Genomic DNA, 26,277 nt, shown 5'->3' with positions numbered 1-26,277 from the left:
GTTTAATGGCAAGTTTAGCGTGCAGGTTATGTGTAGAAGCACCTGTAAGCAGTTTATTGTTAGGTAGGATGTAAGACTTTTTGGGTTAGGGCCTTAGTTACAGTAAAATATTTTACAAACAGATACTTGAAAAAGAGAAATCTTCCTGCTTTTAACAATATTAAAACTTTGTTTTGACATAAGAGCTTGTTCATTCTTTCACAGTTCATAGCCTAAATGGTCAAAAACGCAGTTTTAGATTTTTTTTCGTTTCCTAATTGTTTGTCTGTAGCCTTTTTTTTTTCCTAGTGATGTGAGTAGAGATGTTATTCTTCACCAGGGAAAGTCTTCCTGAAAAAGTCTAGGCATGACTTTACTAGCACTTTTCTAAGGAGAACACCACAATGTGAAAACAGTAGAATAAAATTGTAATGAAATGGTCTGTTATCTTTCCAGCATCACATCTGACTGACTATCCTGAAGTAAGACAAGGATATAAATAAAGCTGTAGTGTACCTCGGTAAGCAGGATCTGTGGTTTAAAAGTGCCCTGGGGCATATAGCTGCTGTTGTAAACTCCATCTGAAATCAGTAATTTGAACTGTATGTGTTATGTCTGACCAGTATGCAGGCCAGTGCTTTTTGTTGGTTCAAAAAATTTACACTTTAGTACTTTGCACTGAAACTGGTCTTCTCTTGAAGCCAGGCCTTGAGAGAGGATTCTGCTGTAAAATGAACGGTGGCCTTGATACTTTCAGACTGACGCTGATGGGCTCTTGGTTAGCTGTGCCTTGTGGAGGGTGCTGGGTGGTCTGCAGCCTTGCAGGTCTGAGAGCTGTCCATGGGATCGGGGTGATGTTTGTCCGGTGTCCGCCTTGGGGCGGTGGTACAGAGACGTGCGGGCCAGGCTGGAGGAAGACTTCTTTTCCATGTTGTGGGTGGCGATGCTAGAATTCAGATGGAGGAAAAAATTGTAGGTGTTCAAATTAGACTTGGAAAAAACCTATTATCCTGGCAATTTTTTTACTTTTATCTGGCAACTAATTAGAGGAAATAGTTAGGGATGATGTGGTGTTTCATGGAGATGTAAGGGAGTAGTCCATATAAGATAACAACAGTTTATGGCCTCTTAGAATGCAACTTTTGCAAGGTTTTGATTATCATTTTATAACCATCACAACTTTATTGTTCTGGAGGACTGGGATGACTTCAAAGAGGAACATTTTTGCTAAATTGGAATAGCTTCTGCCCTTAAGGCGAATCCCGTGTATTTTACAGCTTACTGTGGCACCTTGGACTGTGTGCTGACCAAGCATGAAACTCCGCAAGTCCAAGTAGGCAGATAATACCCACCCAGCGTGAGAGTGAAGTCGGCAAGGCTGAGCAACTGCGTGCAAGGGGGTTACGTAAAGCTGGGTGTGGAGCAGCCTCCTTCTTTATGAAGCACGGCTGACTGGAGGGATCTGATGTGCCAAGAGCTGTGAAAACATGCTGCCTGGGAAAAAGACTTCTTGGGATAAGAAATCCTGCTGTTGCAGGTAGAGCTGCTAGTGGGGTGCAAAAGCAGACACTTGGTCAAGGATTTTCTTTTGCCTTTGCAAACAAGAATTCATGCAAATATTCTGAGCAAATGTTATTTTTATTTACTAAGAGATTGAGAGGTAAATGTGTACGTTTCTCAGTGTGTAAAATCCTAATAGTATTACATGGTTCAGTCATTTTCATTAACTCTTACTTGATATCTCTTAAGTGACAGTGAATGGGATGAACAAAAATCACTTTCCTCAGCAGATGTAGTTCAAGGATCCATCTAAGACGTCCGGAATTTTCAACATCATTTGAAGCTGTTATTTAATGCGGATTTTCCCCCATGTATAATGATTCTGTTTGTACATATTTCGGATTTGCAGCAATTTGAAAGTTGTAGCCTTTTTACAAGTCCCTTTCTTTTATACCGATTGTATCTCCATTAACCTGTGATGTAATTCTGACAGTATCTTTGATCTGATCCTGAGTATGACACCCCCCGGTAAAATGTGAAAGCCCTAAAGAGACAACATGGGGAGATAGCTATGTGCATCTGATGACGGGCAACGTGGAAAGCAATGTGAAACAGCAGAGGAATCATCAGCTTCTGCTTGCCTTATGTTGTGCAGTCACCTATAGGCTTGAAATCCCAGTGTGTGGTATAGCATCATCTCCAGAGTTCTTATCTCTCATGTCTACAAACAAAAGAAGTAACCAAGGGAAAACGAGTATGCTTGTCCAAGGGAGATTTGTTCTGTGATCACGTTTAATCAAACATGTAATCAACATTTAATCAAACATTTAATAAACTGCTTGCATTTTTCCTTCTAATTAGTTGCTGCCAATTATTGGGATTGAAGAGTGAGTCTCAGGGCGGAGCCAGACAAAAATAACCCAGAGGAAAACAACTAGCTGCTACTGTGCCTTTGTGTCTGCCTTTCCAGCTCCTACGCAGAAGCTGGATCAGCTGTTCATACAGCCGCCTCCTTAGCAATGATAAGGACAATGGTAATTTGGTAGATTAGAATAGCAATTTAGCTTTTTATTTTTCTCTTTAAGAGGGATGTAGGTTATCTTATAAACTCATCAGCGTGTTGTGATCACACCAGTGTTGTAATGGGGAGGGGCAGGTACCAGAGAATCTAGAGAAGTCCATAAAGGGAAACGAATGTAAAAGATGCAGCTGAACTGTTGGCCTTAGGCTTTTTTTCTGAGAGGGAGAACAAGGGTATGAGTAACAGAGCTTTGGTATGATTTAGCTTGTCGAGCAGCTTCTAGAAAATCTGAAGAGGCCCAAGAAATTGTCTGTTTCTTCCAGTTATGCAGTGTAGCAGACCTCCCAGTGGGCCCAAATCTGGGCTACAGGAGTCTGATTAGAAAATGTAGTAGCATTCTGGGGGTTGCATATCAGCTTCTGCGTGCCCTGGCCAAATTTGGGAAAGTCGCAGTCTTAAAACATGTTTGCTTAGTCACTGATGGAAATAATAGGTGTAACAGCTGCGGTCTAGGATATGTTATGAAAAAAAAAAAAAGCAGGATTAATTAGGGCACCGTGTGCGTGTGTATCCCAGTGTGTCTGCGTGAGAGAGATAAGTAGCAAGATGTGCCACGGAAGGTCAGGGGTGTGGAAGCAGCGAGGCACACGCTGTGGGTGTTGGCCCAAGGCAGAGCTCTGAAGGTGACCTTTTGGGCAAAGTGGTGCCTGCAGAAGGGCTGAAGCTGATCAGAGAAAATTTTTTGATTCAGAGAGATGGGATGCTCTAAACTTCCTGTAAGCAAACGGGATTTTGTTGAAGAACTTCTGTCTTTGGCATTCACTTTACCTTATGGAGAGATGTGCATTTTGTCTAACAGGTTGCATAAAAAACAGGCAGTAGTTATGTTTTATGATTTATAAAAGTTTTTTTTTTTTCTCTTACTGCACTGTAAACAATCCACTGAAGCAAACACAAAAATTCGTGTTTTGGCAGACTGTACATATGCTACTGCTTAAAGCAAGACTCCTATGGACTGGAAGAAATAGGGAGGATTTTAGTCTTTCTTCAGCAGCAAACTTCAGTGTAATGTAAAGCGGATAAAATGCCTGACAATATAGATCTGTTTGTAAGACACACACAGATGCACAGAATTTTCATCAGCTAGTGTGGAGGTTTCTTGGAGATAATGTTTTGCCCTTTCCAGGTGCAGAAACTATCGTGAGTGATGGAGACTTTTTGTCTCGATGTCTAATTTCTGCTCCAGCTTCAAGTTTGCACTTTCTGACCTTGGTTGATCCTGTGCGTAACAATCCTATTGCCCAAAGCTTTTGGTCTATTTCTGTGAATCTTCATTACCTACCTTGCCTTAATATTAAAAGGTTGGCAGCAGTACCTTGTTCTATGTGTTGGATTTCCAATTCCTCAAACTGCAACCCCATCCAGCGAGACCGATGGAAAACTCTGTTCTATTATCTGAACCTTTTGGTAAGGTTTTTGCCCAAAGTGTGTGGGTTTTTTTTGGTCCCATTCCCCTTCTCATCCCCACCTGCAATGTTCACATCAGTGATTAATAATATTCTGTATGCTGTGTAATTAAAAAAAAATTAATTTGCTGTCTCTCCATTAAGATCCTTTTTTCTTGTATATAGGACCATATTCAAATATTGCATGTTGCAGCGTTTTATTTGGTTTCCAGGATCATGTGTGATTTGTGCAGATCACCAAGATGATTCACTGCAGCACTGTCAAATGCTCTGTGCTGTTGCTTCTTAGGGAGGTTGGCCACATGTCAATAAATGGAATATTTTGAAACAGTGTGATCATCGCTTGTTGGAAGCCAAGCTTTCGTTTTATTGCAGAGCTCTTTAATGAGACTTCCAAATAAAGTAAAATCATTTTTGTTTGATCTATGTTGACGTAAATTCAAGCAGAAGAGTCGGTTGCAGGGGAAGGAAATTCCCGTTATCAGTACTGGCATCTGAAACTGTTCAAATGGAGAAAAGCAATCCAGTTCACATTTCTATAATTTGTACCATGTATTTTCTGCTGAACGTCTTTTTCTTCTCAAATAGGGTACTAGGCTGCGGAATCATACTTGTCAGATTCCAAGTGCTTTTCTGTTGACATGGTTCATACAGTGTTTGGGGGGAGCTGCATAGCAAAAGAAAGGTGAAACCCAGTTTCAGATGATACTGGAACTGCTTTTAGGCAGCTTTTTATTTGGGCAGCCTTATATAACCAACCAGTCCTCTTTAAAATAACAGCTACATTCATAAGTGCCTTAAACTAAAGGCTGAAGCTTGAAATGCATCTCAAAGAGAGCAAACAAAACAGGAACTGACTGGATGAGTTATGTGAGCCTAAACTGAAGCAGAATTTGAGGAGAAAATATTTCTAGGAACATCTCTTAATTATTTCCTGCTAACCCTTTCCATGGATGTCCTTTTAACCTGATGAAAACATTGGAATGGTATCTGTGACAGTGTCTATAGCTGGCCACAGTAATTTCTCAGCATAAACTCTTCTTGTCAGTTATGTCTATGAATCTATGACTGTCCCTCGTTCCATAAATGAAGAGGAAAATTTGTTCCTTGCATATGCAAACAGTGGTCACTTGGTGAGTGTAGGAGACAAGAAATGACAAGTGCTTTCAAAGCTAATGAAACTTGAGGGAGACTTGGTGTCTGACTTGTACAGTGCCAAAAAGTTAGGGCCATGCCTTATGGAGTGGGAAAAAAAATTTGCAATCAGGTTTCTTCAGTGAGCAGACACGTTAACTTTCTTGTGTTAACTTTTTCTTGTTTGTATAATGAAGTTTTGCATGAAGGAAAAAGCCCCAGGCACCTATATATCTTACTTGAAGCCTGACTGGAGATGAATAAACTAATTTTTGCATGGCAAGTTGCTGAACTTAAATACGTCTCTAATTTCTGCCAAAAAAATGCCCAGTCTCTTTTAGAGATCCAAGAAATGAAAAAAAAAAAATGTGTATTACACATTTCTCATGCATGTCTCAGTGGGTGTCCCGCCTCTATAAAAACTCCCAAAAGGTTTATTCAAGGCTGTTTGCCAGAGTCTTGGAAAGTTGCAGTGGATGTACGGCACTTGGTTTCAGGGTTAGTGAATTAAAAGCCATTTCTGGATGAAAGCTGGCTTGGCAGACATGCTCTTCTCTCTGTGCCCCTTGGTTTTAGCAGGGTGGAGGTGTGCGTTTGTTCTCCGTCACTGTGTGCAGGTGACCTGCGGTACCAGTCTGGGGCCCAGCAGATCCTCGTCTCGCTGGCTGTGCTGGACTCAGGGTCTTTGTGCAGCATGCTTATGTTGGAAGATGAGAGCAGCTGAAGTTCCTTCTCAGAATGTCAAGGGAAACCACTAGACTGCTTTTATTTGGGTAAAAGGCAGGAATCCACATAAGACTTAGGAAAGTAAATGGAGCACCTGTAGCATGCCGGAGAGAGGTGATAGCGAGGGGGCAGCTTCTAGCCTATACACAAGTCTACTTTCAGTACCTTTTTTTATTACTTTATTTTGTTTAAGAAACTCAATTCTCAGCTTTTATTAGCATGTGAGAATCTAGCAGACACAGAGGGCTTTTGAGGTTGGCTTGCCATACCTATGCCCTTTATAGAAAGGCATTTGTAGGATGGAGATTCCCCCCCCAGATGCTCTTAATTCGTTCTTGGGATTTCAAGGATTATGACAAAATCTATTCTTCAAAGACTCTATGCTTACAACAAGTGCTTTAAAGTGGTCTTAATATACTGAGCATCAACTTGGTAGGAGACCCACAAGCTCTCTGCAAACCTTTCAGAGTCTTGAAGAAGATACACTGTTTTCTTGAATCATTTTTTGTTGTCAGAGTTAATTTTGCATTGCTAGAACCCCAGAGTGCTGCAGCAGTTCTCTGGGTTAGTGGTGTGGGACGCTTTACAAATGCACTGCCTAGAGGGACTGCGGTCTAGTTAAGACAAACTGCATAATGGTTCTGGTAAATGACTATTCCTAATACAGTTTTCTTTTCTGTATGCTTTTGTCAGGTAGCTGTGTGCAAACTCCAATGACGAGGTTGTTAAAGGTGACAATGGCCGATACCAAAACTAAGAGAAGTCCTGAAGGGGTCAGATTCTCAGAGGGCAATTGCCAAGCAGTTTCAGAAAGTCTGCTTACTGTAGGTTAAGACAGGTTGGGCACTTAAAATCGTTATGTGAGCTTGAGAGACCAAGCCAGTTCACCTTTTGTCTTCTTTTCTCTTCTGTTCTTCCTCTTTCCTCTTCCAAAAAAGTCGACAATTGCTGTCAGTAGAGTTATGCACGTTGTAGGTTAGCTTACCAGATGTGTGGCACTTCTTCAGTCTGAATTCTCCCTGTCCAAATAGAACAGGGGGGCATTGGGAAGGGTTATATGTAGGGCATGATGTAAATATATTTAATCTGAAGATCCCTCTAGATAGATCTATAGATATATAGTGTTCTAGCAGTGTTACCCAGAAATGACACTGATGAAATCTTCATACATTGAGTCAATACGAGTTGTCCTTTCGGCTGTATTGTAGGTAGTTTTTCATGGCAAGTCTTTCAGTATGGTTTTATTTGCCTTACATTCCAAGTTAGTACTGGAGGAGTTGAGGAGACACTAATGTTTACCTTCCTACTTCACCCAAACAGATGTTAAGAACTGGGTAGTAGTTTTTCCTGCAATTTGGCAATATCTGGAAAGTCAGAAGTAAACAAAATACCAGTCTAACTAATGTACCTCTTAGTGAATAGGGGATTTCCCTTCTTCATAGAACTTCTTGCCCAAGTTGTGTGAAGATTCCCTTGATGAAAAGATTTACATACCTGATTTCTAGGCTTCCACTGGCAGTGTAGAATGGAAGGCTGTAAAATCTTTCTTGCTGACTAGTGACTTATTCTGTGATTTAAGGGAAAAAGGTGCTAATAATTTGTAACTGCTGGCTTAAATTAATATGGGAGGAAAGTTGCTAAGAATGATGTAAACTGTAAATTTTTGGAAGCATGATTGCAGAGAATAAAATATTAAAGTGTTTTGTGGTTATAGGATGAGGAAGTTTTATCAACGCATGCAGACAACTTCAGTGTGATAGCTGATTGAATATATCATGGCACTGGAGAGCAACATGCAAAGTTAAGCATCCTTCAGATTATAAACCTGTTAGTGTCAGGTTATTGCTCCTTTTGTTTGGAAAGTGTAAATATGTTCATATGTTTCTAGAAGCCTCTAATAGTTTCTGCAGTAAGAGTTTAATATATATATATATAAAAGATAAATACCATAGCTGTCCCTGGAAGCAATACTGTCTTCTGCCTCATGATTCTGCTGCCTCTTCTCAGGTCTCTTTCAGTCATCTCCAGTGCCTCGTGACCTTAGAAAGACTTTCGAAAGGGATGGGTCATGTGTTTGCTTTTTGCAGAGGGTCATATTAACACTGGGGTAACCGGGGTCGTGGAGAGACAAAGGGAGCTCGGAGCAGAGAGGACATGCGTGATCTTTGCAGTGCTTAAGAAGGCAAGCAGTTCATTGAAGTCAGAGGATGATGCTGGAACAATTTAGCCTGCAAATTTGAAGGACTCTGACCTTTGGGAAATTAATGTCCTGTAATGGAAGATACAGTGCCAAAACAGCTCGGTTTGAAGATGGTTTTTAATAAGTTTATAAAGAGGTCACATGGCATGGCTGCCTGCCATAGCTGGGAACTGAATTGGATAATGTCTGGTGGTGTAAGCCTATGGCTGAAGGCTGAACCCTGCCCAATTGCTTATAATTGTCATCAGGTACTAAATATGTCTCTGAATGTCTGGCAGGACTAATAACTCAGTGCCTTTAATAATTTTTCTGTGCAGCTGTTAATCATTCCTTCTTCCCATTGACAACTCTTCAGGTTTTTTTCTCAAAAGACTGTGGTTAGAGGTTTTGTGTCCCTTCTGGGAAAGCAGCGAGTATGGGCTCCCAGAACCTGGGGTCACTAGTTCCAAGAAAAGAGTCTGGCAGAGCTCAGCAGCACTGATCCATTTTAAATGTCTAGTTTAAAAAGAAAACAGATCCTTTTGAGTTTGTATTTACTGACTTTATGGCTTTTATAACTTGGGATATACAGATTTTATTTCTGCAATACCTGTTTTTCAATGCTGAAATTAGTAGCCCTGTAATATTTCATTAAACCATTACTGAAACTTTGTCTTAATATTTAGTGACTAAACTCAGTTTATTTCCTCTAGTTACTGTTTACAGTGTCTGGTTTCTTTCTTTCATGGCTTTTTCCTCCCTGCTGCTTGAACCTCTGAAGTCATGATGTTGGATGTTTCACTTTGTCATTGCTCTTGCAGGGTAAGGGGTTAGTGGATTTCTAGCTGGATCTTTGCTGTGAGATGCTGCTGAGTGTTTGTGTATGTGTTATGGTGGGAATTTGCAGCATGTGGAAGCATTGTGGTGCCACCGGGGAATGCCAGAGTGATGCTGCTGCTGCAATACCAGGATCCTCTCTTATAGTCCCTTTCGGGGCACTTTGTTCTGATACAGCACTCTTAAGCACTTTTGTAGCTGTAAATGGGATGATACAGTGCTTTGAAGATGTGGAGAAGATCAGATGGTTCTACCAAATGTCATGTGTGAATGGGGTGATGGTGTGAAAATCACTTATGGTGTTGTAGTGTCTGGTGTGCTTGGACCATTGCCTGGTTATAAAAACAAGGAAGAAATGCACAATTGTGGCTACCCTCTGTGTTTTTTTTCTACTTAAAAGGTCCTTTGTGACAGCCCGAAGTCTCATTTTTTTCAACCTTATCTATAAAGCACTTAGAGTTTTAAGTGAGACCTTTCTCCCTCACACTACATTATCTATTCCTACTGGATTATAGAAGTGCACTTTATTTCCCTTTTCCTTTGGATCAATGATGCTTTACAAGAGAGACTGAGAAAATAGAGGACTCCCTCCTCCAAATGCCAACTTTTGATCTTTTTTAACTCCATTTCAGTCCATAAATCTTCCAAAATACTGATTACAGAAGGGGAAAAGCTTGGTGAAAGGTAAGAATAGTTGGATATACATTGGCAAAATTAACTCTGATCAATTGCCTGCTTGATAGTCTGGGTGCAAAAAAAAAAACAAACCACAAAAATAAAACCCCCACAAACAGAGTCTTGCCGTGTTTCAGATGCCCTCGGTTAACTTCCGTGTGCGCTGATGGCTGCGAGCTGGATCCCCTGGGCAGCAAGCACCCCCTGTGCTGGGGTTACCACTTGGTTGCTTCCCTGATAGACAGTAAGGTGGAGGCCATCAGTGATGAAAAATAATAAAAGCAAGGAACCTCACAAATATTTAATAACAGAAATGCAGGGTATTCTGCTGATGGAAAAACTAAGGCAAATGAGCTGAGCTTGCCTTTGTGCCAGCAGGAGAAACGGGCTGTCTGCAAGCTTGTGGATGACCAGTATTGCTGGTTTTCTTGCTTTGCTTTGGTATTGTTTGCCTGGTGCCTTCCTCTGTGTGATAATTTCAGTGTGGTGGAAAGTCTTAGCGCCTGCAGGTTTTTGCTCTGGTGCATTAATATTTATATAACTCCCTTTGATGCCGATGTATTGCTTTTCTGGGAAAATGCTTTTCTTTTTTATATCAAAGCAATACATTATTATTTACCGCTTTTTACGTGGGAAATTTTGGATGTGAAACATTCTCCTATCTGAGAAAATGAACTTCACTGCATGCACTAATAACTTCTTAGCCTGTTAAAACAGGTGCAAAGATTGCCTTTTACTTTTGAAATTGTAAATTCTGTTTGGCATTTTTCAATCTGTCACTCAGACCAGACAGCAAAAATATGTTACTTAATTTAACAATGGCTGTGATATACGACCTGATAGTCATTTTCTCTTTTAACTGTCATTCCTTACAATGTTCAGGTCCTGGATGCTGTGGGGAATTAGTCCAAACTGTTTACTTTGGATGTTAAAAAAAATCCCAAACCAACCCCAAAAATCAACACAGTTTGAGGCTGTGGTAAAACATCAATTCCAAAACACCGATTAATATGCTTTTAGTAACTTGATATTGAATTCTTCTCTAAATCCATACATCATTTTAACTTAAACATGACGTCAACTTGCATGGTAATTATTTTAATCACTATTGCATATAGTGAGGCTTACATTATCTGGTGGAGTGGTTCACTGGTTTCAGGTATAGAACTAAGTCATCACAAGCTTCTGGGTTTTATTTGGTATTGCAGGCTAATGCAGCGGTTACTTAAATGTTTCTGTTTTTCCTCTAAATGTTGCAATGTGTGCTTCAGCAGGGCTGTGTGCTGAAGGAAGGGAACAGGAGAAGCACAGTCAGCAATTTGTGCTGCACCTGAATAGGTTTCCATAGCTTTAGGCTACTGTGCCAGTTGAAGACATTGAAGATTTGCTGTTAAGTTAGGTGTTTAGTTTTATTACCTTCAAACACTTTTTTCCCCTTCTCTTTTCTCCCAGAGGTTTTCTAACATTTGCTTGTAATTCTTTTTTCCTGGAGTGATGATTCGAGTACAAGATCCCTGTCTAGATGATCTTTGGAATGAAATGTACTTTAAAAATAGTGACCTCTGGGAATATAGTTTAGAACTGACCATTTTTCAAACATCTGTTCAATGAAAGCAGGCAGACACAGTCTCTTTTTGACTCGGTTGTGTTGTCTCTTTGGAGGGAGAAGGGAAATAGAGCTAATAATGATCGTTCTTTTCCCCTCAGAAAAAGAGACTTCCCATGAGTTTTGTGTAGCCTATTGCCAGTATCAGGAGGCAGCCAGGCCAGCTGGGAATGGAAGCCCTTCCTCTGGTAGGCTGTGGCTCGATTTCAAGCTACATGGGAAGAAAGAAGGGTCATGGAGAACACCGTGAGGGACACAAGAGTAGTGGTCCATACTCTAAGTGAAAGAGCCCCCCTGGGAGACAGCGCCTTTGAAACAGTCATTGGTGCCTCTGGAAGCATTTTGCCTAGCCTGGACAGGTTCTTGTATCGCTCACTTACTTTTTCTTAACTGCCTGGCTTGTCTGCAGAATTTGCAGTTTGCGGCTTGTTTCTGAGCCACAGTCCTGTACCCGTGCAAGCATCTGTGGTTTGCACTGGGAGAGGAGTTTGTCGTAGTTACCTTGTGTACGTTAAGTGCATCTGCGGTACATGTCTAAGCATAACTAACAGAAATCTTGCCCTCTGCTAAAGAAGCAGCCCAAAAGAACGTACACCAAGGCTGTAGGATGTGTTTTTACTAGCTTTTTAAGCATGATATGAAGGAATGGTGACTGGTCCATGGCTCTGTCAGACTCCCAGAGCAGTTAATTCGGCAACCGTCTTGTCTCCATTGAGTGTCCCACAGAGGCAGCCCCTTGTTGCAGAATTGCTTGTGGCCCACAGCCTGCTTCATTCTCTCTGTGTTTTTTTTGAGGGTCCTAGAGTTTCTCGTGTGTAAGGTCGGCTTGCTTTCTGTGCCTATCCCCAAGCTCTTTCACATGTGACGTGAGGCAGTTAGTGTGGTTACATGGTGTTGCATAAGGGATGTCTTGCTCCCCTGAGCTTGTGCTTGCAGCCATGACCTGCCTGGCTGAAAAGCCTGGAATCACCGGCTTAGGAAATCTTAGAGGTGTAGAATCAGCTAATGCCAGAACTGAGGTGTGTGGTTGCTTGACATCCTAGTTGTTTTGATACCTTTTGTTTTTAAAATAACTTATTTTCAAAAAAACTATTTTGGTAGAGGATCTTTCCTGAATTAACTGATTCTCAAAATATGCACGCCTCTATGGTTTCTGGTTTTAAGTATAGAAAGTTCTCATGTTTCAGGTAACCAAAGGGGACCCCCCGCACCTCACTTCTGAAAAAGGGGAAGACCCAGTGCTACAAGCCAAGCTTGGTAATCGCTTCCTCCTTCCCACAGCTTTTTAAGCATATGTGACATGATATCCAACAGCAGGCACCCCTTCTTTTCCCTGCTTCTGTGCTGGACTGGCTTCTTCCCTTCTGCTGGGGCAGTACAATCTCTTTCAGTAAGTCCCAGTAAATTTGCAAAGTCCATTTTGGGGGGATTATAGAAAACTTTAGGGCTGATTCTTCCTCAAGAGGGTTGGGCAACCAGCTTGCGAGTATGCAGGCATGGCAAGAAATGCAGCCTTTGCCATCAGCCTCTATTCTTCTAGGGGCTCTGGAGCAGTCCTGTCTAAAGCCTGGCGTGTTTCAATGGGAGTTTTGAGTTGTTCTGTTTACTTCAGGGCAGACACAGCAAAAACTTAGCTGGTTTGGTTATTGTAAGTTCTAGCTTACAATACTTGGAATGCTTCAGAGTAGGCTGCTGCCCTAATTTACAAAAAAGCATTCCCCACCTAATATTTCTTATTTATCTTGCTATGTGAAAATCATTGTTTCAACAATTTGGCTAGTAAGTCTTTCTCTACAAGATTCACGTTTTCTTCTGAAAACACAGTTGGAATGCATCTGGCCAGCCTCAGGTGACAGTCTGCAGCAATGCTTCCCACACTGTAATGGCAGTATATTAATCACCCAGCACTTACAGGCTACTGTTATCTGCAAGAGAGCTTTGAAATTCTCTGCAAGAGGTGCTCAGTTTCATTTTCTTTCTTATTTCCGTGCTGAGCAACGACAAGCTCTCTGTTGTGGCTGTGCAGTGCATGCTGCTTCTAGGCCAGAGAAACTCCAGACTGGTAAAATGGAAGAAGGGAGCAATATGTGTCATAGATGCTGATTGATCGCCTGTCCCTTTGGGCATCTTTGTAATGGCCTCCCAAAAGAAAGACTTACTGTATCGGGCAGAAAACTGGAGGAGCCATTGTGTATTCAGCAGTGTGCGGCAGTTGCAACTATGGACAACAACACAGATGCTCTTAGATAGAAAAGCATCGAGGGCAGAGTTAGGCAGCCCTGCTCCGTGACCTCCCCAAAAAGGGCCTTTGGTTTTCCCATATGGGTTTAGTGGGAACAAGGAAGAGAGATTCCTGTGTTGTGCTTGCTGAGGCTTTTGATTTTTAAGTTAAATTTCCTGTGTCTTCAAAGTGAGGAGAAGGTTATAACATATTTAAATAGCCTGCATATATTGGGAGGGTGTCATGGAGCAGGGATGGGTGGGCTTTGTGCCAGGGATTCAGTCCTGCTCTCAAGACTAGAGGAGAAGTGGTTTGTTTTGTTTGGTAACTTGTCAAATGCAATGACTGAGCATTGTCTGGCATGTACCTGAATCTCCGTTCTCATATCAGCAGAGTAGACGACCATCTCTACAGATCTGCCTAAATTGGCTCTATCAATTGCAGTTCTTAACATTTTGGTGTATAATTAGTAGGGCTCTCCAGTCTCTTGTCCCTGGCATTTCAGGGTCACTAGAACTATTTCGCATATGGCCAAAGCAGCATTCAAAGGCTTGGGCCTTTCTGACAAACCCCAAGTATTTGAACTGCTCCTGCTTCTGCAGGAGCCAGAGTGACTACAAGTCTTTGAAATGAAGTCCAAAGACGTGTCTATAAACTATGGGGCGTTGCACTCTCTGGTGTCCTCACATCCAGACTGCCCGCCATCTAGAACCGGCTATCACAGTATGTTGTGTCCATCTCCCTGGTCACATACCTGGGTGTTTGTCCCTTTCTGCCCAAAGGAAGCCACAGCACCAGGGGCTGATGCACGTGTGGGGTCCCATCCCAGCCTGTAGCTTGGTGGTTGCTCGGGCTGGGGCAATTGAGCATACTTGCTTTGTGGGGTTGAATCTGTACCTGTTCGCTTGCATGGCTGCTTGTGTAATTTATTAGCTTCTCTTTGGACACAGCTACATGATGTAGGGGTTGTTGCCTCTGCTGAGGCCAGCACAGTTAGGTCCATCTGACACAGTGCAGTACCAGCCACCAGATGGAGTTTTAAATAATTGTGGTTTTGAGGTACTGCTTCCAGAATGGATTGTCTGTCCTGAGCAGTGGATCTATGGGGATGTGTCTGCAATGGAGTTGCAGCGGGATGACACGTCTGGGCAGGGTGCTCCAGCTGCAGGGCAGTCTCTCTGTTCTGGACCTGACCTGTGCCTGTACCCTTTCTTTGTCCCCTTTCTTGCTCTGTTTGCAGGGCTAGTCTGTAGAGCCAGCCTGGGTATCTTTGTGCTTGTGATGGAAGACAACCCATGGGACAGCTTAAAAGTTTCTTGGAAAAGGGTTTCAAGCAGAGAACAACTGATGCAAGTCACTGTGTGTGTGTGTAGCTCTGGGAAGCGTTCTGTGTACCAAGATGGCAGGGGTAGAACAAGGCTGTAAATAAGAGGATAAATGGCTGCAAGGTGCTCTGTTCATTCTCCCTGGCATTTATAAGTGTAACTTTGGATCAAAATCAAAGATCTGTCAAGCATGTGGAATGTGCTGCGGTGCAATTCGCACACTCTAAGTGCAGACGAGAAATGAACAACTAAGTAGAACTGACTAAAATTGAGGTGCTCCCTCCCTAACATCACCCACTTTCTACCTCTGCTCACCTGGCAGCTGTATCAGTCCTAGTGGTGGGGCTGCTTAGTATGCATCTTGGGTCACTTCTGAGGCCATGATTCAGATGCTGCCAAATTGCTTCCTAGGCAGGGAATGGAATTGAACAAGTGCTTTCCTGAATTTAATCAGGTTCATTAGTGCAGATTTTTATTGTTTGCATTCTAGTATGAAGTAACTTTTTTCCATTAGTGTTTGATTTTACATTTTCCCCATGTTTCCAGCATTAATCATTCCTTTTCTTTTCTTTTCCAGGAAAAGAGGAGTAGAAGTAGTACAGGTGAGTAAAAACAATATTAAATTTTTTTCCCCTCTATTTTCTTATAAAGAAGGTTTACTGATAAATGCTGTCATTTAGATGTCAGCGTGACCTGGGCTTAATTATTTTTCTTTCTTTTCCGTTCAGTTCTCTGCTATGGATCTTGTTTTTGAAAAAAGAGGATCCCGCTTTTGTGAAGCATGTATTGAGCCCATATAGTCTTCACAGGTGCCCTGGTGAAAGTGAGGATGTAGTTAGGCTGTTCTTGTGTCTGTTAATTAATAAGATCTGATAGTTGATTAGGCAGTGTTAGTCTATTGCATTCATGGACAGTCAGGCCTAACAGAAACAGGAGCTGGCCTTTGAAAAGAAAATGTGGCAGAAGGAATGTTCTTGTAACCTAGTGAGCAGAGAAATGATACTGTAGTGCCTTCGAGTTGTAGCCCATCTACAGATAAGCTCAGGTGTTGGCTACATTTGTTGTTTCCCAGGTCTGAATGGTCATATTTCACACGAGATGTTACTTAATGGATGATGGCAACTTGGGAAAGGAATTATGTTACCGTGACAGCTGTAACATAGAGCACTATAGTCCTAAAAGATCATGCTCTTTCTTTCTGGCTTATTTTGTGTACTTAGAAGAGCTGTGTGTCACAGGTTTCACTCTTGCTGATGCTTACCTAGTGCTTGTTTCACACTCTAAGGTGGTCAGTGTGTTCCTCACACTTGTTTTCTCATATCTCAGTAGCAGAGATGAAACAGCCTCAATAGAGAGGACAGAGGAGAGAGGAGGAAAATGGGGTGTTAGCCACTGATAGTTGAGGCTGCTCTTGAGTCCATGTGAAAGGTGCTTCGTGACACCAGCAGGGAGTAGGAGAAAAGTGCTTTAAAAAATAAATTGAAAAATCAGGCCATGTTATTTTAAAGAATCCACTATCAGAAAAGGCTTTAAAAAATTCACATTGCTAGTTAAACTGAAGAATATGTCTTTCAAGAATGTGTGGTTATCTGAGAACTGCGTGTATTACAAGGAAAAAGGGCATATACTTTACTGGCTGTTATTAGTCATACTTGTAATACCCTTTCACCACTACAGCATCATCTTCCTTACTTGTACCTCCTGTTGCTCAGAGTAAGGAGCTGCTTCTTTCATCAGTTGTGATAATAGCATTTCCAGATTGATAAGTATAAACCAGCATTTACGAAGCACAGCTTCACAAGCAGCACAGGGAGAAAGCTAGCCTGTATTTGTGTCATTGTCTAGGGGACACATTATTTTAATACCCCAGTGTATTACAGTCGGTGTCTGCATTTGTTATATGTGCCTTGTGCCTGCACTGTGCATTTAAGCAGCAAGGTGTTCGAGCGTATGAGGTGAATTCAATGATACACTGATCAGCTGAGCAGAGGGTAAATTCCATTTACCTCGTGGATTAAAGTTGCTGTCTTTCCACGAGTTACCTGTTAGTCTTCTGATGTTTGTGTAGCTTAATGGCTAGTTATCAGACACAAAATGATTGGGAAGGATTTTTTTATTGGAAGAGCATTTTGGGAAAGATTTGGACAGAACTAGACAGGACTTTGTGTAAAAGTACTTGTGGTCTCAAATTTCACACCATAGTTGAGATGTCAGACTAACCTATACTGGGAATTTGCGCCCCAAAGGCATACCTCAAACACTAATACCTGCTGCTCTGATAGAGCAGGATGGATGGCTATGTGTGATCACCCCTTGTCTATCACGCACGTGTTGCTTCATATATCCTGATGCATGTACTTGTAGGGATTGTATCAGAAATGGGCTCTTTCTTCATTCAGCATTGCTAGAAAGCTTTGCTTGAGTCACCTCACATGGTCCATCCTGCTAGCCCTGCTTCTAGATGAAGGATGTCATGGTGTCGATCTGCTGGACAAAGTTGACAGAGGGAATATTGTTTTCCTCTGTTAAGCAGCAGTGTTTCTTTGATTTGTTTCCCCTTCTCCTTCAAAGAACCTATCCAGTTACAGAGAAGCCAGCTCTTACACCTGACAATAGACAAGTAACTCAAAACACAAAAATACACAAGAATTTCCTAGTACTAAAGGGAAGTCTTCAAAGTCTTCAAAAAAGCACCTGTGTGACTTCTGTTTCCTTCTTGCAGTGAGGAATTAGGATGGTCCTCTGTTCTTAACCTAGACCGATGAAATCCTCTTATTTTGCTTTCTTATGGCTAATTGCACTGAACAGGTTATCAGTGAGCTGCTGCTAGACAGCAATTAACATTCTGTGACTTTTGTTCGAGTTCTGGCTTTTCTCTTGTCTCAGACTTCTGCACTGACTGACTTTACTACTGCAGGTAAAGCCAACACTAGAGGCAATGTGGGCCCACTGATGAATGAGGTGGGGGTCCTGGAGACAGAGGATAAAAAGAAGGCGGAGTTACTGAATGCCTTCTTTGCCTCTGTCTATACTGTTGGAGGCTGTCCTGAGGAGCCCTGGACCCCTGCGTCCCCAGAAGAAGTCAGGATAGAGGAGGAATCTGTTTTGGTTGATGAGGGCTGGGTCAGGGACCAATTAAGCAACCTGGACGTCCATAAATCCATGGGCCCTGATGGGATGCACCCGCGGGTGCTGAGGGAGCTGGCGGAAGTCATTGCTAGGCCACTCTCCATCATCTTTGCTAAGTCGTGGGCAACGGGAGAGGTGCCTGAGGACTGGAGGAAAGCGAATGTCACTCCAGTCTTCAAAAAGGGCAAGAAGGAGGACCCGGGTAACTATAGACCGGTCAGCCTCACCTCCATCCCTGGAAAGGTGATGGAGCAACTTGTTCTTGGTGCTGTCTCTAGGCACATCAAGGATAGGGGGATCATTAGGGGCACTCAGCATGGCTTCACCAAGGGGAAGTCTTGCTCAACCAACTTGATAGCCTTTTATGAGGACATAACCCGGTGGATAGATGATGGTAAAGCTGTGGATGTGGTCTATCTCGATTTCAGTAAAGCGTTTGACACAGTCTCCCACAGCATCCTCGCAGCTAAACTGGGGAAGTGTGGTCTGGATGATCGGGTAGTGAGGTGGATTGTGAACTGGCTGAAGGAAAGAAGCCAGAGAGTAGTGGTCAGCGGGACAGAGTCCAGTTGGAGGTCTGTGTCTAGCGGAGTCCCGCAAGGGTCGGTTCTGGGACCAGTTCTATTCAATATATTCATTAATGACTTGGATGAGGGATTAGAGTGCGCTGTCAGCAAGTTCGCTGATGACACAAAACTGGGAGGAGTGGCTGAGATGCCGGAAGGCTGCGCAGCCATTCAGAGAGACCTGGACAGGCTGGAGAGTTGGGCGGGGAGAAATTTAATGAAATATAACAAGGGCAAGTGTAGAGTCCTGCATCTGGGCAAGAACAACCCCATGTACCAGTACAAGTTGGGGACAGACCTGTTGGAGAGCAGCGTAGGGGAAAGGGACCTGGGGGTCCTAGTGGACAACAGGATGACCATGAGCCAGCAGTGTGCCCTTGTGGCCAAGAAGGCCAATGGCATCCTGGGCTGTATTAGAAGGGGTGTGGTTAGCAGGTCGAGAGAGGTTCTCCTCCCCCTCTACTCTGCCCTGGTGAGGCCGCATCTGGAGTATTGTGTCCAGTTCTGGGCCCCTCAGTTCAAGAAGGACAGGGAACTGCTAGAGAGAGTCCAGCGCAGAGCCACGAAGATGATTAAGGGAGTGGAACATCTCCCTTATGAGGAGAGGCTGAGGGAGCTGGGTCTCTTTAGCTTAGAGAAGAGGAGACTGAGGGGTGACCTCATTAATGTTTATAAATATGTAAAGGGCAAGTGTCAAGAGGATGGAGCCAGGCTCTTCTCAGTGACATCCCTTGACAGGACAAGGGGCAATGGGTGCAAGCTGGAGCACAGGAGGTTCCACTTAAATTTGAGGAAAAACTTCTTTACTGTAAGGGTGACTGAACACTGGAACAGGCTGCCCAGAGAGGTTGTGGAGTCTCCTTCTCTGGAGACATTCAAAACCCACCTGGACGCGTTCCTGTGTGATATGGTCTAGGCAATCCTGCCCTGGCAGGGGGATTGGACTAGATGATCTTTCGAGGTCCCTTCCAATCCCTAACATTCTGTGATTCTGTGATTCTGTGATTCCAGTTCCAGCAGAAAGAGCGGTTCCAGCTCTCTGTTTTTGAGTGGGGAAACGTGCATCCTCCAAAGAGAAATAATGGAAAACTAGGACTGACAGTGGGATGCTAAGCAGGCATGCTCCTTTATCCAGCAGTAAGACATTATTCAAGCATCACATTGAAAACAAAGAAAGAGTAGAATCACAGGATCAGCTAGGTTGGAAGAGACCTCTGGGATCATCGAGTCCAACCTTTGACCTAACACCACTGTGTCAACTAGACCATGGCACTAAGTGCCACATCCAGTCTTTTCTTAAACACCTTCAGGGATGGTGACTCCACCACCTCCCTGGGTAGCCCATTCCAATGCCTAATAACCCTTTCTGTGAAGAAATTTTTCCTAATGTCTAACCTGAACCTCCTCTGAACCTCTCAGCTTGAGTGGTGATAAGTAATTGTGTTTTTTAGAAATACTGATTAAATTCTAACATAATGAGAATTCACTGTGAACTCAGTGCATAGGAGCTAAAATGTGTGACATTATACAGTACAACTGAGTAACATCCATCAAGCTATCTGGCTTAAAAGATAGAACAGTAGATGAATCAAATAAAAAGCTTTCAAGGTTGTGAAATTTCCAAAGACAGTATGAGTCTGAGCCTGCACCCAAACATTTGGGAGCATGAATGGGTTAGCTCATTTCTGTTTTTCCAGTGGGCAGTGGCAGAACTCTTAAGTAGCAGCATCTTTAAGATCTGGCAATGTTTTGGATCTAGATTTGCTTTGTGCAGCTTAAATCCAAATCAGTAGGGCAGCTACAAACCAGTGTTATATCGCAAGAAAAAAACAGATGTCTTCCTGGCTTTTAAATATGGGCTTTCAGCAGAATACTGTGCTATATCTCTTACCTTGTGGCAGGTTGCTTGCTTAAGTTTTTTAAGTAGGCATCACCACAGTATCAGGGTGCTTTTTGAATGAGGGTGCTTACTTGTTTGTACCCCGTGAGGTAAGAAAGCACTCTTGTTCCAGTGTTGCAGGAGGGAAGACTGAAGGATGTGCCTAAGCTCCTACAAGGAACCTGTTGCTGTTCCAGCCCCAGTGCTGTTGGGAGCTGTTCTGGCAAACCTGCGCGGCAGGACTTCAGCTGCCTCAGCAGAGGTGTGGGGCTGCATGCTGCCTGGTCGGGGCCTCCACATGCTGTTGTGCAGGGCACGAAGGGAAGAGCAATTGAAGGTGGTCAGCAGACCTGGTGTTGCTGGCTTTCTTCCAGTGAAAGCACCAATTCAGCTGCATTTAATCTTAAGGCTACATTTAAAGCATTATGAACGTAATGCTCTTGCAGTTCCTGTGGCACTTACATACTTCCCCTTTCTTGCCAGCTCTTCCTATCCCTCACAGCTCTCTGCTCAGCTGGAGTGGCTTGAGTTGGTGGCCAAAGGAGGGGGTGCAGATGCTCTGAACAGGTGACAAACATGACCGAAGCCTATCTGCCGTGGCCTGCAGGCAGTTCCTGGGCAGGCAGCAGCTGGCAAGGCTGAGGCAGAGCAGTTCTTGCTCTAGCATTGCGGTGACTTGCCAGTAAATGCCTACATTGAAGCATTTCTTAGTAATTTCTTTCATCACCATTTCAAGGGAAGGACTGCCTCTGAAGTTACGCAGCATTTGTCTGATGAGACATTTACAAATAAAACAAGTCTATTTTTTAGTAATAGAATCTAGCAAAGAAGGGTTTTGGGTAGTTTCTAAAAGGTAAAGCTGTTTCTGATCTTTTTTAATAAAAGCTTGGGTTTGTTCAATTTCACCCCTCCATCCCCAAAATTAGCATAGGGCCAAATTTAAAATTGCAAGTTGACAGTTCTTTAGCCAGTAAAGTATCCACTTTCTTATGACTTTGTATGCTGGTGAGGGGAAGAGAGAACATCTCCATCTACCTTATTTTTCAGGAAAAATCTGTTTGGCATAGTTTGAAGAATGTAAGATTGAAAACATGTGCAGTGAAGTGGAAATCATCACAAGTACATCTGATGGGGACATGCGTTTATTTTTGTTTCACAAGCTATGCAAATCCAGAATAATTAGCTGTAGCCCTTTGGCTTCTGACAAATTGCCAGTTCAGTCTTTGTGTGACAGAGTTTGGAGCCTTCGTGTTTCTCGCAACTTCAAAGCCATTTCAAGCACTTCCACGCCCAGCTTTCCTAGAGCTCTCGCTTGCATTTTTTTATTTTAAAATAGCAAAGATTTCCTATTTTTGGTGGGTGTTTTTGTTCAAATGAACACTAATGCTCTCTTTTATCTTAGAAAGATGTTCTAGTCAGTTGGCTATAAAAGTGGGATTAGTCATTGTATTTCAAGCTGCACATTTTTTAATAGCAGTGGGATGTGGAGGACAACATGTTTTTCAATGTGGAACAGCTGATTGTAGTAGTTACAATGGTCTCAGCTGCTGGTTTGTTTTTCCTTTTTCCCCCAGCTCTCTGGGAATTGAGATATTTGAATTCTTTTACTTTGGAGAAGAAAACTATCCTTTGAGCTGTGGGTTTACTGAAGCCTGCAAAGGAGAATTGAGGGTCCCCCTCTCCTCCTTTTTAATTCTTCAAAGTAAAACAGCAATGACAACAGTTTCCACTAATTGTTGCCAGGGAACTGTTGTTTTCTTGAAATGTGGAGAGGTTTATTTTCACATGAAGTATTAATGGAATAAGCTTGGAACAGCAGTGTTCTAACCGAGAAAAGGAGCTTATAAAATATATATCCGATAGCATGCACAGAAAGATGTGACTGGAAAGCTTCCAAAGCAAGCACGGTTGTTGAGATGTTGGAGAGTTGGCTCTCTGGTACAGGGAGAAGAAAATTTATTTTCACATGCATGCCAGCCTCTTAGTAAAGTGCATGTTCTCTGGAGGATGGCAGTCAGCTTTGCCTTGAATGCGTTTTTGGAAATGATGCTACAGAAGCCCTCCAGCCCCCTCCCCAGTCTGGATTGTGTTAGGTACTTTGCACACGTGCTTGAGGGTGAGGGGTTGCTGGTTAAAATCTTCAGAAGATCTTGATACTACTACTTTGCTTTGGTGCTGCACAGAGTGTGCTAAGCACACAAGGTGGGATCTTCCAAAAAAACTGTAATAATCTCAGCGCCAACCCCAGAAATAGCAGGACTGTGGAAGAACAAATCCCAGGCAGAATCCTCTCTCTGGTCCTTCTCAGTATGGGAGATCCCTCTATGCGAGACCTTCTTGGTACCTAAGAAGCAGCATTGCTCAGTAGGAATGAAGCCCAGGTTCCAGTGCAGGGAGAGATGTTTTTGACGTGCTGCTGTACATTGCGTCAGCAGACTGGTCAGTGAGGTACAGCGTGGCCCTTTCTGGTCCAGTGGGGAAGAAGAATAAATACACAACTGTAGGGGCAGGGGGGGGAAGAGAAAACTACAGAACTTTTCCACCACGTGGATTAAGCAGATTAAATAAATAAGCACTTATTCTTAAAAATTAGACAGAGTAAGCCAAACAAATCAAAATGCATTTAGATCTGATTTATTTTCACTCTCGGTGAATGAATGAGAGAACCATGAAGAAACGTTTGTGTCTCAGAGAGAGTCTCTTACTGACTGGTTTGCCTGCTTTCTTTTGACTGTGAATCCCAGCGGCCTAGGAGAGGTGTGGGCTCCGCAGTCACTTGCGGAAGTCACCTGCATGAGTGAAAACATTGCTAAAATGTAGAAATCTGTAACTAATACGTAATGAATGGCTGTCAGGTTTGAGCTTGTACTGCTTTGGCCCATGGAGCCAGCTCTGCCCAGCCCCTTTGTCTTCTCCTGACTCCTTGGTATGTAGTGATGAGGCAGTGATTCCTAACAGTGCCAAAGGCTGGGAGCTGGGAAGTCCTGGGTGGAAATCCAGTCCCTGTGGGACCTCTGCCAAAGATTTGGTGACTATAATGGGATTGAGATTGCAATGGGGAGTTGCCTCGCTTTGTCACTTACTGCAGGCACTTTGGGCAACTCTCTTACAAATTCTGCCTCTGTTTCCTAGTGAAGGTAATATTCCACGTAGTGGAATGCCATTTAAGTTGCTTTATGATACCTGAATGGTGGAGATGTAGAGTAGGATGAGTGTGTAAAAGAAAATGGGACTATTAATAGGCGCTGGTGATTTCCAAAGATTGCTGTGTAATATTGTCTCAGCCATCAGCATATACGTGTCTTCCCAAATACTTCTGTGAACTGCAAAGCTTCATAAATCCCTCCTCAAGAAACGGTATGGATAAAAATAAGACCCTGACAGAAATAGTGGGTAGTAAAACTCTGTAGTTGCCTCCTTTTGATTAGGAATATTTTGCAGCGTACAAAATAAGCTGCAGTCTTTGCACAAAATGACAATTAGACATTGCTTTTACTAATCATGATTACTGCAGTGATGCCTTTGGGCCAACAAAGACCAAGTTTTAATTTTGGGCTGCATTAAACAATAGGATTATTTGTCTCGCTGGATGCAGGTCTTGTGATACGGTATCAAAGCACGGCAAATGGATTGTGTTTTGAAACACATAACTCAGGAAATACCTTGTTTTAAAACCAACCTGTCTCATTTGCGGTTTGCTGAAACTGCAAAGTCTGTGTTGAAGTACAAATATGCACGAAGCTCTTTGACCTTTTCTTCTGAAGTTTTTGCTTGGTGTAGGAAGGATTGGGAGTTAATTTGATACAGTGCCAAGGGTGACTGTACCTCTCACCCTAGTACTGAGGTGTCCTCTCCCAGCTGAATGCCCCATCCTCTGTCTGTTTTGGGGGTGAAATCACGCAATTCTCCTGCTCAGGCAGAGCTGCAAGCTCATTCCTGTAACAGCAGATATAAACTTGTCTTCAATCCTGGGGCTTTGTTCCACAGGGACAACGGTGTTCCTTTGAGAGCAGTGACTCTGGTATCCACCATAGCTCAGACTTGCTTGCTTCGAACCAAAGCTTGATAGAATATCATCAGAACAGTAATGGAGACTATTTGTATGCCTGCCTTCCTCAGTGAGGGTGCTGGTAGGTCTGAACTTCCAGAGGACTCTGCAGAACATCAGTGAAGTTTGGGGAAGTCTTTTTAGTATACGTTGTTGACTCTTCGTTTCTCCAGCTTCTGCAAAAATTACTTGCTGCTTTGATCTTAGCTGTGACCTGGGATGATTGTATCCGGAGATCATTGCATGCTTGTTTGCTCTTCTGGCACTTCACAATTAAATGAGATAAACGTATTCGTGTCGCAAGATTGAATGGGGTTCCAATAAAACATGGCTTAAAGACATTAGGCCCTAAAGTTTCTTCAGTTTTCCTGTATTGGGTCTTTAGCCTTAAGTTAGAGAAACTTTCAACACATGTACTTCAGCGGCCCTGTATGAAACAGGGCACATTCAAACACAGTGAAACCTGGAAGTGTTTTCCTGAATATGATTGATTGCCTTCATGGAATTAGAGCAGAAGGCGGCAGAGTGGCTTCAACTTAATCAGAAGAGCTGGACTTCTCCCCCTCCCCCCCCCTTTTTTTTCCTCCAAGGAGCACTGTGTTTAGAGAATGATGTCTTTTGCTAGAGGGAATATTATAATTCACTTTAACTCCGCATTTCTGGGGAAAGGAATACATCTTTTTTTTCTTTCCTTTGGCAACAGTGTAGACCTCTTTTTGCTGTATGTCTAAAGGTAGGCAGATCAGACAGAAGGGGTTGCTGCACATGTTGCTGTAGATGTTTTCTATGCCTTTGATTATTATTTTGCAATCTCTCTTATTTTGACCTTGCGTATCGATGGAAAACACTTGTGGACTTTCTGACAATTTATTTTTAATCACTGTCACTTTGTCTAGTTTTTGAGAATATTTACTGCCAAAGGTAATTTTGCACTGGTACCAAAAGCAGTAAAATTAATAGCTTAGGGTAGGAATTGTTGAATGTAGGATTTCAGTCTGAGGAAGAGGGGAGGGAGCCAGGAGAAATTTAGATGATTACAAGCATAGTTCCTCCAAAGTGAGGTAGAAGTGGGTTACCCAAAATGTGTGTTTGTTTAACATAAGGTCTCATTTATGGAAAATTTGAGAGCTGTGATATGTTCATTTTATTTTTTTTTTTCATCCTTCTTCCCTCACATGACTTCTTATAAAGGAGACTACTGCTGCAGCTTCCTAGATGAGATTAGTGTGGTTCCCTGCTGGCTGTACCAGGAGCAAGGGTGGGCGAACCACAGTTGATAAATGGATTGGAACCGTCATTAGGTACCTAAGGGTATGATCTGCCCTAAGCAGTCCCTTAGCAAGTGGTGGAAATAGTACCTCCTTTTGGCAAGCTCTTTTCACAGAGAAGAAGGTTGAGGGCAGGAGTTAACTTTCTTCCCATAGACTAGGGGGGACCCTGGAGACAAGCCTCCTCCGGCAGGTTCGTGTGAATGTATCTCTGTTGCTCGGATTTATAGTGGGGATGATTCCATTAATATATTTAAAGACATGATAATGAATCTGTATAAATCCCAAAGCCAGAGGAACCACCAAGGCTGCCGAGCTTTGTCCATGCAGTGCTGTGGGGCAGTTTCATTCATGGGAGTCACAGCCTGTGCTCTGCTGCGTCCCCCTCCCCGGCTCACCCGTCCGTAGAGCGCTGTGGTTTTGTTCCTGGGAGGCTCCATGTCCAGGTGCGCTCTCTGTGACTCAACTGTGCATTAAAAACAAAGCGAACCCAAGCCTGCCTTCGGTGTACAGCATAGATTCGTCACTGGAATGGTGATGCCGTAGTACATCTTATTTTAATTGTTCTCTTCTTTTGTTAAGGTTATTTTTGTAAAGGAGTCGAAAGAATTAATTGTTGCTTATATTATAGATGAATAAAAGCATGTCAAGAGAACTTGTCCTCTGTAGTTTTGCTTGAAGTTTGCTTGTTGATCTGTAGGATCCTAAGGCAATGCTG

General features: G+C 42.8%; 1 protein-coding gene across 1 annotated transcript in view; it reads left to right on the top strand.

Annotated features, from left to right (window-relative positions):
* Positions 1-26,277, top strand: part of ITPK1 (inositol-tetrakisphosphate 1-kinase) — a 147,728-nt gene that overhangs the window by 17,718 nt on the left and 103,733 nt on the right. Inside the window, exon 3 of the mRNA XM_068399256.1 lies at positions 15,247-15,271. Within this exon, the coding sequence (XP_068255357.1) occupies positions 15,247-15,271 (25 nt within the window). The remainder of the gene's footprint in view (positions 1-15,246; positions 15,272-26,277) is intronic.

This window comes from Nyctibius grandis, chromosome 4 (genome assembly GCF_013368605.1).
Source record: "Nyctibius grandis isolate bNycGra1 chromosome 4, bNycGra1.pri, whole genome shotgun sequence".
NCBI classification, from domain to species: Eukaryota; Metazoa; Chordata; class Aves; order Nyctibiiformes; family Nyctibiidae; genus Nyctibius; species Nyctibius grandis.
This window is presented reverse-complemented; position numbering and strand designations above follow the sequence as displayed.